Raw genomic sequence first — 12,612 nt, 5'->3', positions numbered from 1 at the left:
ACACGTTTGTCTGGCCTCTCAACAGATACCCCTCCGTTGTGGTTGTACCTACGGTATGGCTACCTGTATCGCTGAGGCACGCAAGCTCTTCCCCACCAACGGCAAGGTCCATGGTTCATTGGGGGGGGGGGGGGGGGGGGGTTGTATAAACAAATCATATTTCATACAACTAAACAGAACTGCAAGATAAGTTTTGTCTGGCAACTTCTTGGGATCCAGCCCATTTTGGAGCACATAATTCTGCCTTACAGAAAAAGGCAATGAATTTAAACATCATTCAGTCCTTGTAAGCCTTGTAGCTGATCATTATGAGAAGTATTCACTACTTGTGAAACTATACATACATATGCCAGTTTATATCATTGATTGTTACTTTCCACATGGTTTAGTAAGAAAGTTGAAGTGATTTAAAACTTTATGAATAAAAATATGATGTAATGGCTGAGTTTAGTATCCAGGCTGTGTAATCAGAATGATCAATGCTTACTAATGAGTCATTTAAACTCGCATGTAAATAAACATTTTCTCATTAATGACCATAATAAAAAACTAAATGGTTTGTGATATAATTACTGGACCTTTAAAATTAGGTTGGTCAAAAAATAGGTCTTCATAGCTGAGCGGTCAGTTTGGATCACTGTAAAGTGGAGGACCCTGGTTTGATTCCTGGTACTGCCACAGATTTTTCCTGAGTGGGAGGTCTTAAACAGGATGTACCTAGCATTGTGATGTCAAATTGAGGAGCTTGAATGAAAAGTGTCACAAATTCGAGACAAACTCAAATCTGTCTGTAAAGTTTTTGATCATATAGTCTGGATGATGCGGATTCAATGCCAAAGAAGATTTATTCATTCATTCAATTATGCACATATGGTCCCTAGAACCCATCATGATGGGGTATCTTCAAAGATATGAAACAATGTAGTAATACATTAAAAGGCAGTGGCAGCTGTTGCAGGCTTCTTCTGTAAAGTCTGCTAACAACTAGTGCTAATCTACTAACATTGTTAAGTACATTGAATATTTGTCTATATTAGTAGAAAAATAGCTAGTTTGGAACAAGTCAGTACTCTTCCTGTTACACTACTTGGCTGCTGTTTTTATTATGTCATACGAACTAAACTCCTGTTAGGGAGAACAGCATTTCAGTTTCCCATCCAGCCATTCATATGTAGATTGTCTATTATTTCCCTAAATTATTTAAGGTGAATACTGAGGTGGTTCATTTCAAAGGGAATGGTTGATGTCCTTTTCTGTCCTTTGTGATCAGTGGGATGTTAAATGATGATCTTCCTTCATTGAAGCCTTCCTTTACATCCTACTAAGTTTTTATGTGACTTTATTGATTTAAAAAAAAAATCAGATATCTTGTACTGGAAAAGTAAATGTTAATGTGAGTTGTAGTACTAACCAGAATTTACATTTTCTGATGAATTAAAGTGGATAAAGAGACTTTCATTTATTTTTGAATATCTGTGGATTTCAAATTTCTTACCTGATGACTGTTGGAAACCTGTTAACAACTTTTGCAGCAAAATGTGTGATTCCATTCAGTACCTGAGAGAGGAATGTAGAGTTTATATAAAATTATTTTTGTTATGAGTCCCATAGTTCATCCAAAATTCAGTAACATTAGTGATCTCAAATGCCATTAGAGAGTAAACATATTGGCATGTGAGTTCCAAGTCCTTTTGTAAGATGTTAGGTTATTGACTTTACTCTGTATCCTTACTGACCAATTCTACATCTACATCAACACTGTAGACCACTGTGAAGTGGTACTTCCAGTTCTACCATGTATTAGGATCACATCCTGCTCCATTTGAATATGTAGTGTGAGAAGAATTCTGTAAACACCTCTGAGCACACTGTAATTAATATAATCTTGTCATTGCAATTGTGTAGGAACAAATCTTAGGGAGCTGTAGTATATTCATAGATTTGTTAGTTGGTTGTCCATTATTTCTGTGATGCTTCTGTAAAATAAATAATTATTTGATCTCAGCTGAAATGCTCTTGATGATTATAATACACGGAAGTATTGAGAAAAGCACACATTTTACCTGCAGGTCATCATGCTCTGAGAGATTTCGAAGTGCGAAACAGACAGAACCAAGACTGTTGGCTAACTTTTCACCTGATGGTACCACATCAGTTGATACATATGGTTTCGTAGGAATTCACACAATTTTCCTTCTTTTATCTTTACTTCTGGTAGCTGTAAACTTTTGCTGTGAACTAATTGTACATCTGTTCCACTATGCTCCTCTCCCTGTCTGGTATAGATGTATTTGAGCTTGTTATCTTAGTACTTGTATCTTCTTCAAACATCACAGTGTTTGAAGAATCCTCTAATATCTGTGGTAAATTATTTATGAAGGTCAAGACCTGGAATTAGTGATGTACCAGAACTTGTGTGATGCCATATTTGTTGCTTTTGCAGTCTGAATTCAATTTTATTCTTGTGGTGCAACCTGTTAAGATGTCCCTCTGTTTGATACTGAGATTTGACACCATCCATGCAATGAGCATGCTTTGAACACTGTAACATCTTAGTTCCCCTCTAAAATCTTGTGATCTACACAATCAAAGGCCTTGGTAATGTCGCAGAAAATGGCAAGAGTATAATTGTTCTATTCTTTCATAACTGAATTTGAGAGTTCATATTATGTTTTATCAGTAGAGAAGAGGTCAGATTTTCCTTGAACCCAATTCATAAGATTGCTGTCAATCTTCAAGTATGTAGAATTGTTAAGTAAGCTCTAAACCTTCTGTTAATGCCATAACTTGGTCATAAAATAATGGCATTAACTTTATTAACTGGAAGAAATACTATATGAGGATATTCACGAGGAATAAATAGACTGGCCTATTCATTGTTTCCAGGTTTGTATGATGGCATGCTGCAGGCTCCACAACTTGTATTTTCAAACAATTTAAAGGAAAGTTGTCAAACAGTTCTTTCAGTAACTTTTGATCACTCATTGATGGTGCTTTTTATGCAGTCACTTTCTCTCTCTCTCTCTCTCTCTCTCTCTCTCTCTCTCTCTCTCTCTCTCTTTTAAGAAAACATCATTTACCCCATAAGTATTAATGTAACATCATTTACCCCAAAAGTATTAATGTAGTGTTACTGGAGCTCTTATCCATCAACTTGAGAGGGGGGAAAAATTGAAGGCTGGAAATGAGAAACACAGAAAGTGCCAAAACTTTACAGTGTCAGATTTTACATGGAAACAATTGTACATCCCAAGGCAAATAACATGGAAAAGTTTGGAAGTATCACAAAGGCTTCCTTTTGTTCACAAGACATCCGACAGATGTAGGAAACTGGATGTTCCACTGGCAGCGGCACGGTGAATGCTCATGTGCGATGTGCCTAAAGGCAGTGATTGTTGTAACCGGTGTCTGATGTGAGCTCCTACCATTGTAGTACTTTGAAAGGAATGGTTGCTAACTTAAAAAGAAACTCAGATCTAAGAATTCATGGAAGCCCACACTCAGCATACAAAGGGATAGCTGTTTCTCCCCCACATGATGTAAGTTCAAACCATATGGACTGTGATGTTATGCAGTGCATAATAAAATATCTGTAAGGAATATTACTAATTGCAATTTTATTTTATATATGTTTGATTTCAGGTGCTGTGTAAATGCAGATATTCCTGCAAGTCATTGTCATACAGAAAACAGAGAGCCCCTGTTTGTGCTGTTCTACCACCTCTTATAAGAGCAACAGGAAACATTCTTAATCGGGTGCATTCAAGTAACATCTGTTGCCAGAAGACATCATGGTACAAATGATAAGCCCTATGAGAGCAGAAGGCAAGAGCCAGCATGCATTACATAATAGCTAATGGTTCAGGAGGAGGCATGCAAGTATGTAATAAAATGTTCTCCAATATTTTTGGATTTTCTTCCTGATGGCTACAGACTCCTCAAGAGAAACTTTAAAGGGGAAAACAACTTACGGCGACTGTAGAGAACACATTGTAAGTTCGCATGTTCATAAAACTAAGTTCAGCAATGAAGACGTGAATCAAGTCAAAGCACACATTAATAGCTTTCCCAGAGAAGGAAGTCACTATGGCAGAAGAAAGTCAAGTAAAGAATATCTTATCCTGGATGTAAACATAAGATGTGAGTATGCTTCTATTAAAGAAAAACTTGTCACTTCTTCAGCGACTTACAAATATTGTTCCACCACCTTCAAGAAATTCTTCAGCAAAGTTTCCTTCTGCAAACAAAGAAATGACACATGAACTACGTAATAAGCTGAGTATGCAGGATGAAATTCCGCGAAGTCTGCAAAACTTGATCATGAAAACGCCGAGAAAGCTCAGGACTTTATGAAAACCGACTTTACAAATTCATAGATGTCTTTAAGTGAAACATGCACTGTGTCCATAGATTTGCAACAAGTTTTGTTACGCCTGCGCTAACACACAGCAGTGTGTTTTACTCATAACAGCTCTCACATTATAACTTGAGAATACATGCTGATTCAAGCAAATCATTCATGTGCATGTGGCATGTAGCTGGTTGAGGATGTAATGAAGTGGCATCACCTTATTATTGTTGTGGCTTTGGGATACACACACAAAAAAGAATAAAAATTGTGGTGTGATAACTGTGTTAGACAGAACAAGTATTGTATTATGATGATGATGATGATGATGATGATGATGATGATGATGATGGCTTTAATGCTGTTTGTTTCAGAAGGTATATTTGAGAGTGTTGAAATCAAGTTCTAGGCATAGTTACATGCCTTCCAATTGAGAATTTGCATTATAGAGAAAAGGAAAAAGAATGTTAACTGCATGGTGCCTGAAGAATTGAAAACATTATAACCACAGCTAGAATAAAGAAACCTTTTAGGGTGATCAACATGGGTCTGATTTCATGTATCTGGGTTCCTTGGTTAATACACACCAGCTAATTAAAAGTAACCATAGTTACAGTAATTTGTTTCACTTCAGACAAGGAAGGCAAGCTTCTAATCAAAAATCATTTTGATAAAGCGGACTGGACTGAGTTCTCTGTTTTCAAAAGGGACAAAATGTTAATGGTGTGCCATCCAGATGAAATGTTCCCCAACTTCCACTGTTAGGCAGATTAAGTGAAAAGAAAAAAGACCTTCTTACTATGATTCCATTTCTTGATGTGAAGTATAGAGTGTTTTATGAATCTTTATGTAAGTGGTATAAGAACTTCAGTGGGCATTCAGCATTTCCTTGGCTAAGAATGAAGGCACATTCTGTCTCACAGAAATGTTAAGTCTTACAGGAGTTTGTGCTCAATACTGTATGTTCTTTTTTAAAATGTGTCTGGGTGAAATGTTTAAATGGATGCCTAATACCAGAATTTATATTTCATTAAATACAAATGGTTTGCAATATAACTTCCATAAGGTTTTTTCTCGCATTTTCCTAAATATTTAGTTTTGGCACATTCATCGTTTTCCATTTCCAGTCTTCAGGTATGGCTGTCAGAGGAGACATGTGGCTAAACTTGATTTTTTGGATTCTTCATGGATCTAGTCAAATTTGGACCATATTTGAAGTCAGTGTTATGTAGTCCTTATTCCTGCACTGATCCATCGCAAAACTTTTTCTTTATACGGAGAGCATCTCTCATTAGCCATTCAAGTGTTTGTTTACCAACCAGGATTTTCTGTTATTGTATTAATTGGAGAACAATGTTATTGTTGTGTGCAATGTAGCAAACAGGCTAAACTTAAAGAACGGATCAAGGGAAAAATGAAAATTTGTCATAGTCTCTTCGATCTCAAGGTTTTATGACTTAACTAAATCATCTTTATATCAAGGATTAAGAATGCAATGTGACATTACTGCTATTCATGTTTCATTATTCTTGTCTTTGTTTCATATATTTCTTGCAAGCAAACTTATTTCTTATTTTTTTGTTTCAGCTCATCTCTTCATTGTGCCTTGGTCATCTGTTATATGCTGGGGATTTCTTTCTGTCACCTTCTTTTATGCAACAGGGCATCAACCAGCATTCAGTACAATACAGTGGAATGCAGCATTTGTAGGCACTACTGGCCAATTATCAAACCACATCATTCCAGGCTTATTGATTGTTATCAACACGTTCACCTCACATTTAATATTTGGCCTTATGCTACCACTACTGTTGATAGCACCTTTTACTCTTCTCGTAATGTTGCCCAAATTTGTTGCTGCAAAAAATAATTTGAAAGAAGATACAAATCAAGGCGAACTTATACTTCTAGAGAAGAAGAATATGATGTACCAGGAGCTCTTCAGTCTGAGCGTCAGATACATAATGTTCCATGGCATTAGGGTAGGTTCATTCTTCATTATGCTGAAACTTCACAGACTTGTTTTGTAATTGATTTTTATGTCATTACTTCAATTTGACCATGTAAGGCCACGTGGGCTTTCAGTAATAGATGATGATATGTATTTGTGCAGTGGGCAATGGATGTAGGTTTACAGATTTTCAGCAACGTTAAAAAGTGAGATATGCATATGAATGGACCAGTGAGATACAAAATGAGGGAGAACCACTAATATTGGTCTAAATAGAATTTTGGGATTCTGCTTTTCCAGACATAAAAGAGTGATAGCTATTATACAAGTCTCAAAAATACCAGTAACTAAAATAGCTATGAGTGTGTGCTAAACAAATTAGCTTTTGAAACAGAGGATGCATCTCTCCAATGTTTCTGTCAATAAATTGCAAAAAACAAAACAAAAAATAATAATACTGCAGGCAGCCAGAGCTGCAGAAATGAATCCTGATTCCTGATAAATGAAGAACCACAGCAGCTGTTAAATGATCCTTTATTGAAACAACTTATTTTGCAGCTTATAAGCTGCATCTTCATTTATACATCTGAGTGGAAAAATGGGGCAAAAGTAAAACAGTGTTGTTTCTACCTCAAGTTAAAAAAAAAATTTAAAAAAAAATAAATAAAAAGCATGTTATAAGTAACAGATAAGAGGACCAACAGTCAGTTCATAGAAAATCCAGACCAGGGTTAAATGGACTTCCAACATTCTCAGCCAAATCAAAATAAAATTCACCTGAAAGGAACGATAGTAGAGTTACAGAATCAGCTGAACTATGGAATTGACCACCCCAAATAGCAGGCATCATGACAGACTGAAAAATTAAGAAAGGCACAATTAGTACAAGAGAGAGGACCACAACTGTTCTAGCATTAGAATATAGAAATATATCTGTTCTAGCTGTGGGCTACAGAAATAAGTGACGTTCAGAATAGAATGGAGGAGAATCAGTCCTTTGTATTACTTATCAGAATTTCTCTGATGAGTGAGGGATCCTATGTTTTCATATCATGGAACTTTTCAATTATAAAGTTTAATGTGAAAAAGGTTTTTAGGCAACCAAGATCTTGACAGTGTATGCAGAACTTGTGTCCCTTCAGCTTGTATGCAGAATTTCCATCAACATACAATGTTCAGTCCTAGAACTTCATATTTGAAGTGTGTAGATTTTTCATAGCAATTTTATTTTTAAGTGAAAGCCTGTACTTTAATCTTCTTTTCGGCAAGATTCCCACAAATATTAGCTTGTTAATGTCCATTTTTGCATATTTGAAATGTCTCCTCAGATTGAGAATGCTTCTCTTTGGAACCAACTATAGGACCTAGACGTAGATCTGTCATTGGTCATACGTATGACAGCACTGGAGAATATTAGTTTTCGGGTCGTGTTGTCACATCGTCTTAACTAAGATGAGCATTAAAGTTAGCCACTCCTATTCAAGATTCACGATCATTGAGTGGCCTTTCACTTTCCCTGAGTGAGAAGGGCCCATCATCAAATCTGCACCTCAGGACAGTTGCAGGGCTTCTTGTGGAGAACATGGGTGATGTCTCTGCACTTTTAGCTTCTTGATGGAGGGGGGGGGTCACAATCCTTGACTTTGTATGTGACATCCAGCCAGCAACAAAGGAGAAGATGTAGCCGAAATAGTGCATTAGAAACTTTTCTGATAGTCCCACATTCCATATAGGTGTAAAAATCCATTATTAAGTTTCCAGGCTGCATGTCAGTGGCCAGTGCTTGGCATTATAGTGCTCTTACTCCTTCTGGATATCCAGGGATTGTACAAGAGCCAACTGTCTTGCCCCTTTAGTCCTGGTGATGAGGTGTTTCACATAGTCACCCTGACTATTCTGCAGCTGAAATAGGGACAGTGCATCCATTGTCATTTTGGCCTAGCTGTTGGAAAATGAACAGTATTTTAAACCACTCTATCTGTTTGACATCGGCATACATTGAGTGCTTATTTGCCAGTATCTTGTTGAAGCGTTCTGTGAGGCCATTTGTCTGTGGTTAGTAGGTAGGTATCATTCTGTGGGTAACATCACAATGTGAAATTACCTCTGACACTCGTCTCAACTCAAAAACTTTTGCACATCAGAAGTTATCACTTGGCGTTTTCCATGCTTCAGAGTAATGTCTTCTCCAAGCCACCTTGCAATTTCTGGAGCTTTGACAGTTTATACAGTTTCGACAGCAGCATAGCAGGTGAGGTAATCAGTGCAGCTTATTAACCATCAATTCCCGTTCGTTGAATCTCCCCAAGAAGTTGATTCAGGTCCAGTGGAATGGTGCTGCTTGCAAATGGAGCCAATTTAATATGCTGCAGAGGTAACCACGCATCCATCAGTAGCATTCATTACAGTGTTTCACATCTTGTGTAATAGATCAGTAGAGACCAGCCTGGTGATCTTCATGAATCCCATATAACCAGATGTTAGAACATCATACAAATACTGCAGGATAGTTGACCACTGATGGGTTTGAATGACAAGCAACCTTTTCCATCCCAGTGGATCATAGTTCCTTTTATAAATTTTCCATTTATTAATTGGAATTCTCTTCAGGTCAGTTCCTCCTACTTAGTGGCTTCCATGATTTTCAGTAATGCTGGATCTTCATTCTGCTCAATCGCAGTGTCAGCTCAATCACAGTGTCATTTACTGCAGTGACGGCTGAGATTTCATTCACGCTGCTGTGCTCAGCCAAAGGATTCTTTAAAATGCAGTCAGCATCCTTGTATTCACGTTCAGTTGGTACCCCTGAAGCTGCAGTGCCATCTTATGAATCAACCCAACAGATCCAGCAGTGTAGAGAATGGTTCTCCATCCCAAATGTGAATGGTTTGCCAAATAAATGCAGCTGTGAATTGTTGCTGGCTGAAACAACTGTAAGTCACTTTCTCAGTTGTGGGGGTACATTTTGGACTTTGAGAGTGTTCTGGAAGCATAAAACATCATCATTTCAGCATCTTATTGAATTTCTACAAAAAGTATACTACCACATAATCAGTAGGGTCAGTGTGAACTTCAATCCTGTCAGTCTCGTCATACAGTGCTAGAAATGGAGAAGATATTAGCACCTCCTAAAAGCCAAGGAAAGATCTTTTTTGGCCCTTGTTCCAGGAAAATTTGGCATCTCCTTGTAGAAGTTCTTGCAAGGGACATGCCCTTTTACAGAAGTCCTTTATGAATTGCCAGTAGTAGGATCACATTCCGAGACAATTACTCATGTCATGATTGTGCTGCAGAGTCAGAAACAGTGTAAGTGCTTTTATTTTCTCTGGATCGCCACAGACTTCATCACCATTGACTAGTTGACCCCAAGATTTTAATTTCTTGGACCACAAACTGGCACATTTTTGGATTCAGGTGGAGGCCTTTGGTCTGGACAGACTTCAACAAGGTTGTCAGGCAGCTTACATGTTCTTCAGATTTCTCTGAAAAAATAAGTGTCATCCAGATAGCAGATATATGTTGTCCATTTTCGGTCTTGAAGCAGATGCTCCATCATACATTTGAAGGTGGCTCGATAATTACACAGTCTAAACGCCATAACTTTGAGCTCGTAGAGTTTATTAGGAGTTATGAAAGCAGTCTTTTCCCAGCCAGCCTTGATTTGGTAGTAGCCTTTCTGCATGACTGTTGTTGAGAAGTATTTTGTTCCATTTTAGCAATATAGGATGTCATCAATGCATGTCTATGGGTAGACATATTTTTTTGTTATTTTTGTCCAGTTGTTGGTAATCAGTGCAGAAAGTCATACGCGGTCCTCCTCCTCCACATGGACAACAGGAGAGTATCAGGGCACTCAGAAAGTTCAGTGATTTCATCTTGTCCTTATACAAGTATTGTGTAATTTGGTGAATCGCTCCCAATGTTGATACAATGTTTTACCATGGGCTGCTTGGTCTATCTTTTTCTCCACTCTTAATTTGAAAGCCTCTGAAAATTGACACAGGATGGATAATATGTGCCAACATTTTTCCTCAGTGAGGCCAGATCTTATTGACAGTTTGACACTAGCTTCCTCCCCGGCCTTATCTGTAGAGGTAGTCGAGCAATATCCTTTATCATTGGCACTGAGCCCCCCATCCTGGACAGATTTGGGGCTAATCCTGTGCTCATAGCTTTAGGGATGAACTGTAGCTGCTTATTAACCAAAATTGTCCTTGACCATCTGCTGTGCTAATAATTATCACTGATATGTAGATTTATTTTGTGAGCCTGAGTAACTTTTTGCAAGTGACAATAGCTTTACAGTTGAAATGAGCATCTTGATTGATAACTGGAACTTGCCGTGTTGAAGCAACAGCAAACAACTGCCACAATCAGTCAATCTCATGTGTGATTGTTGGAATAGCTTTTTCAATCCAGAGCTCTGGTCTTCCACAGTCTGTGACTGCTTGTGATGCCTGAAGAAGTCCCATCCAAGAATAACATTATGACTACGCTATGTTAAAATGAGAAATTTGATGGACTGTGTTGCCATTGAGAGATGTTATTGCAATATATGTGCCCGCCACCAGGATGTATTTTCCATATGCGAACTTCAGCACAATCACTTTCATATCATAGGACTTAGCCTTCTTTAGCTGGTGATGATAACCATTCTATATTACAGAAAAAGAAGCCCCCTGAGTCGACTAGTGCTTGGACAGGTTGGCCATTGATGATGATGTCAATGAGTTTTCTTTACATCTTGGTACATATTGTCCAAGGAAAATTTTCATCTGTGGTGACCTCACCTCCATAGACGATAGCCTCGCTTAGTTTACCTGAATTTTCCTGCTAGGCAAGCAGCTGGGAATGGCTACTGCACCCTCATCCAGGGTATGGTGGTGGACTCTATTCCACAGCTTGACTACAGTCAGCAGTTGACTGGCATGAGTAGGACTGTTGTCATGGTTGACATCGTATGCCATAATAGTCGTCAAATACTTGTCTTCTTTCTCTGCAGTACCGTACAATGTGTCCAGGGCATCCACAGTGGAAATACACCAGCATGTTGCCATCCGTTCTCCATATGTCTTTTCTTTTGTGGGGCATCATACTTAGTGAAGGAGTTGGTTGTGCTTTTGTTTTTCATATGCTGGGTTGTTGTTTGAGGGATGTGATAGAAGTCTGAATTGGCCAGATTCAGTCTTCATGGTGCATTCGATTGGTAGTGGAGATTGGTGCTGAAGATTAATGCAGCTCTTCTTCGAAATTCTGTTTTATCTCTTGAAATACATGGTGAACATGCATGAGTGCTCTCTCTTGTGTACTCAGTCTGACATTTCTGGCAGCCATAACTGCTGTATTTCTTCCTTACTTTCGGGGGTATTGGAGAGTTAAGGTCACAGTGGTCTTCCATAACTACTATAGGGACCACATTTGGGAATTAGTTATACCTCTTTCATCTGACTCTTTTTGTGTAGCATATCCTAGATGAATTCTTTGATGAATTCATCTGTTGTTATAACATCCTTTACCGGAAAAGCTTGGTATACATTTTTTGCAACTCCTTTCATCAAGTGTGAGATATTTTCTGTTTCTGTCATATTTGGATTCACAATGTGGCATAGAACCAAATTGTTTTGTTTGTAAGGCTGTATCATTTCCACATGATATAGTACCCTGTTCTTCAATTGTTTGTGTGTTAAATGGACTTAGTGCTGATGACCACCAAATGTTTTCTTGAGTTCAGTCTGGATTTGCTCCAGCTGTTGTCCTCTTCATTGTTGTCAAACCACTGCTGGGCTATGCTGTCCAAGTAAAAGTATACATTTGCCAAACACTTAATGTCATCCCACCTGTTGTATGTGGTCAAAATCTTTCAGCCATTCCAATGTCTCCAGAAATCACTGAGAGTTGCCTGATGTGTAACTCGTGTACTGCTGTTTTGAAACCCAATCTTCTAGAAATGAGAAATACTATAAAATAAATGTTTGCTCGTTATTGAATTTGAGTTGCTGACATGCAGCACACTAGCCTATGATGCTAATTGCTAGTCCATAGTGTAGTTCGTGGCAATATTTTGTGATTACTTGCAGTTTTTGTCATAGTTCTTGGTGTTATACACATGCTCCTCTCTTGAATAAATAGTCACAGTAAAACAGTATATTTTTAATGAACTGAACAACATTCACAAATTAACACACTAAGCTTCACAAAACAAAGTGTATATTCCTGCTTTATGCTTGGTCCCTGTTAATGTTCTGGCTCCTTACTTTAACTTTGTTTCTGTACTTTTGTTTGTGTATGGTGAATTTTTTTCATTTGTTTGTTT

The 12,612-nt window shown here is 37.9% G+C and overlaps 1 protein-coding gene across 2 annotated transcripts in view; it reads left to right on the top strand.

The window, feature by feature from the left end:
• Positions 1–12,612, top strand: part of LOC126272244 (GPI ethanolamine phosphate transferase 3) — an 85,775-nt gene that overhangs the window by 64,547 nt on the left and 8,616 nt on the right. The window contains exon 4 of one of the 2 annotated variants that reach the window (XM_049974948.1): positions 5,936–6,330. In XM_049974948.1, coding sequence (XP_049830905.1) covers positions 5,936–6,330 — 395 coding nt within the window. Of the gene's footprint in view, positions 1–3,642; positions 3,898–5,935; positions 6,331–12,612 lie in introns of those variants that run through there. The other variant, XM_049974949.1, reaches the window with a different exon arrangement.

Source organism: Schistocerca gregaria, chromosome 5, assembly GCF_023897955.1.
Source record: "Schistocerca gregaria isolate iqSchGreg1 chromosome 5, iqSchGreg1.2, whole genome shotgun sequence".
Classification (NCBI taxonomy): domain Eukaryota; kingdom Metazoa; phylum Arthropoda; class Insecta; order Orthoptera; family Acrididae; genus Schistocerca; species Schistocerca gregaria.
This window is presented reverse-complemented; position numbering and strand designations above follow the sequence as displayed.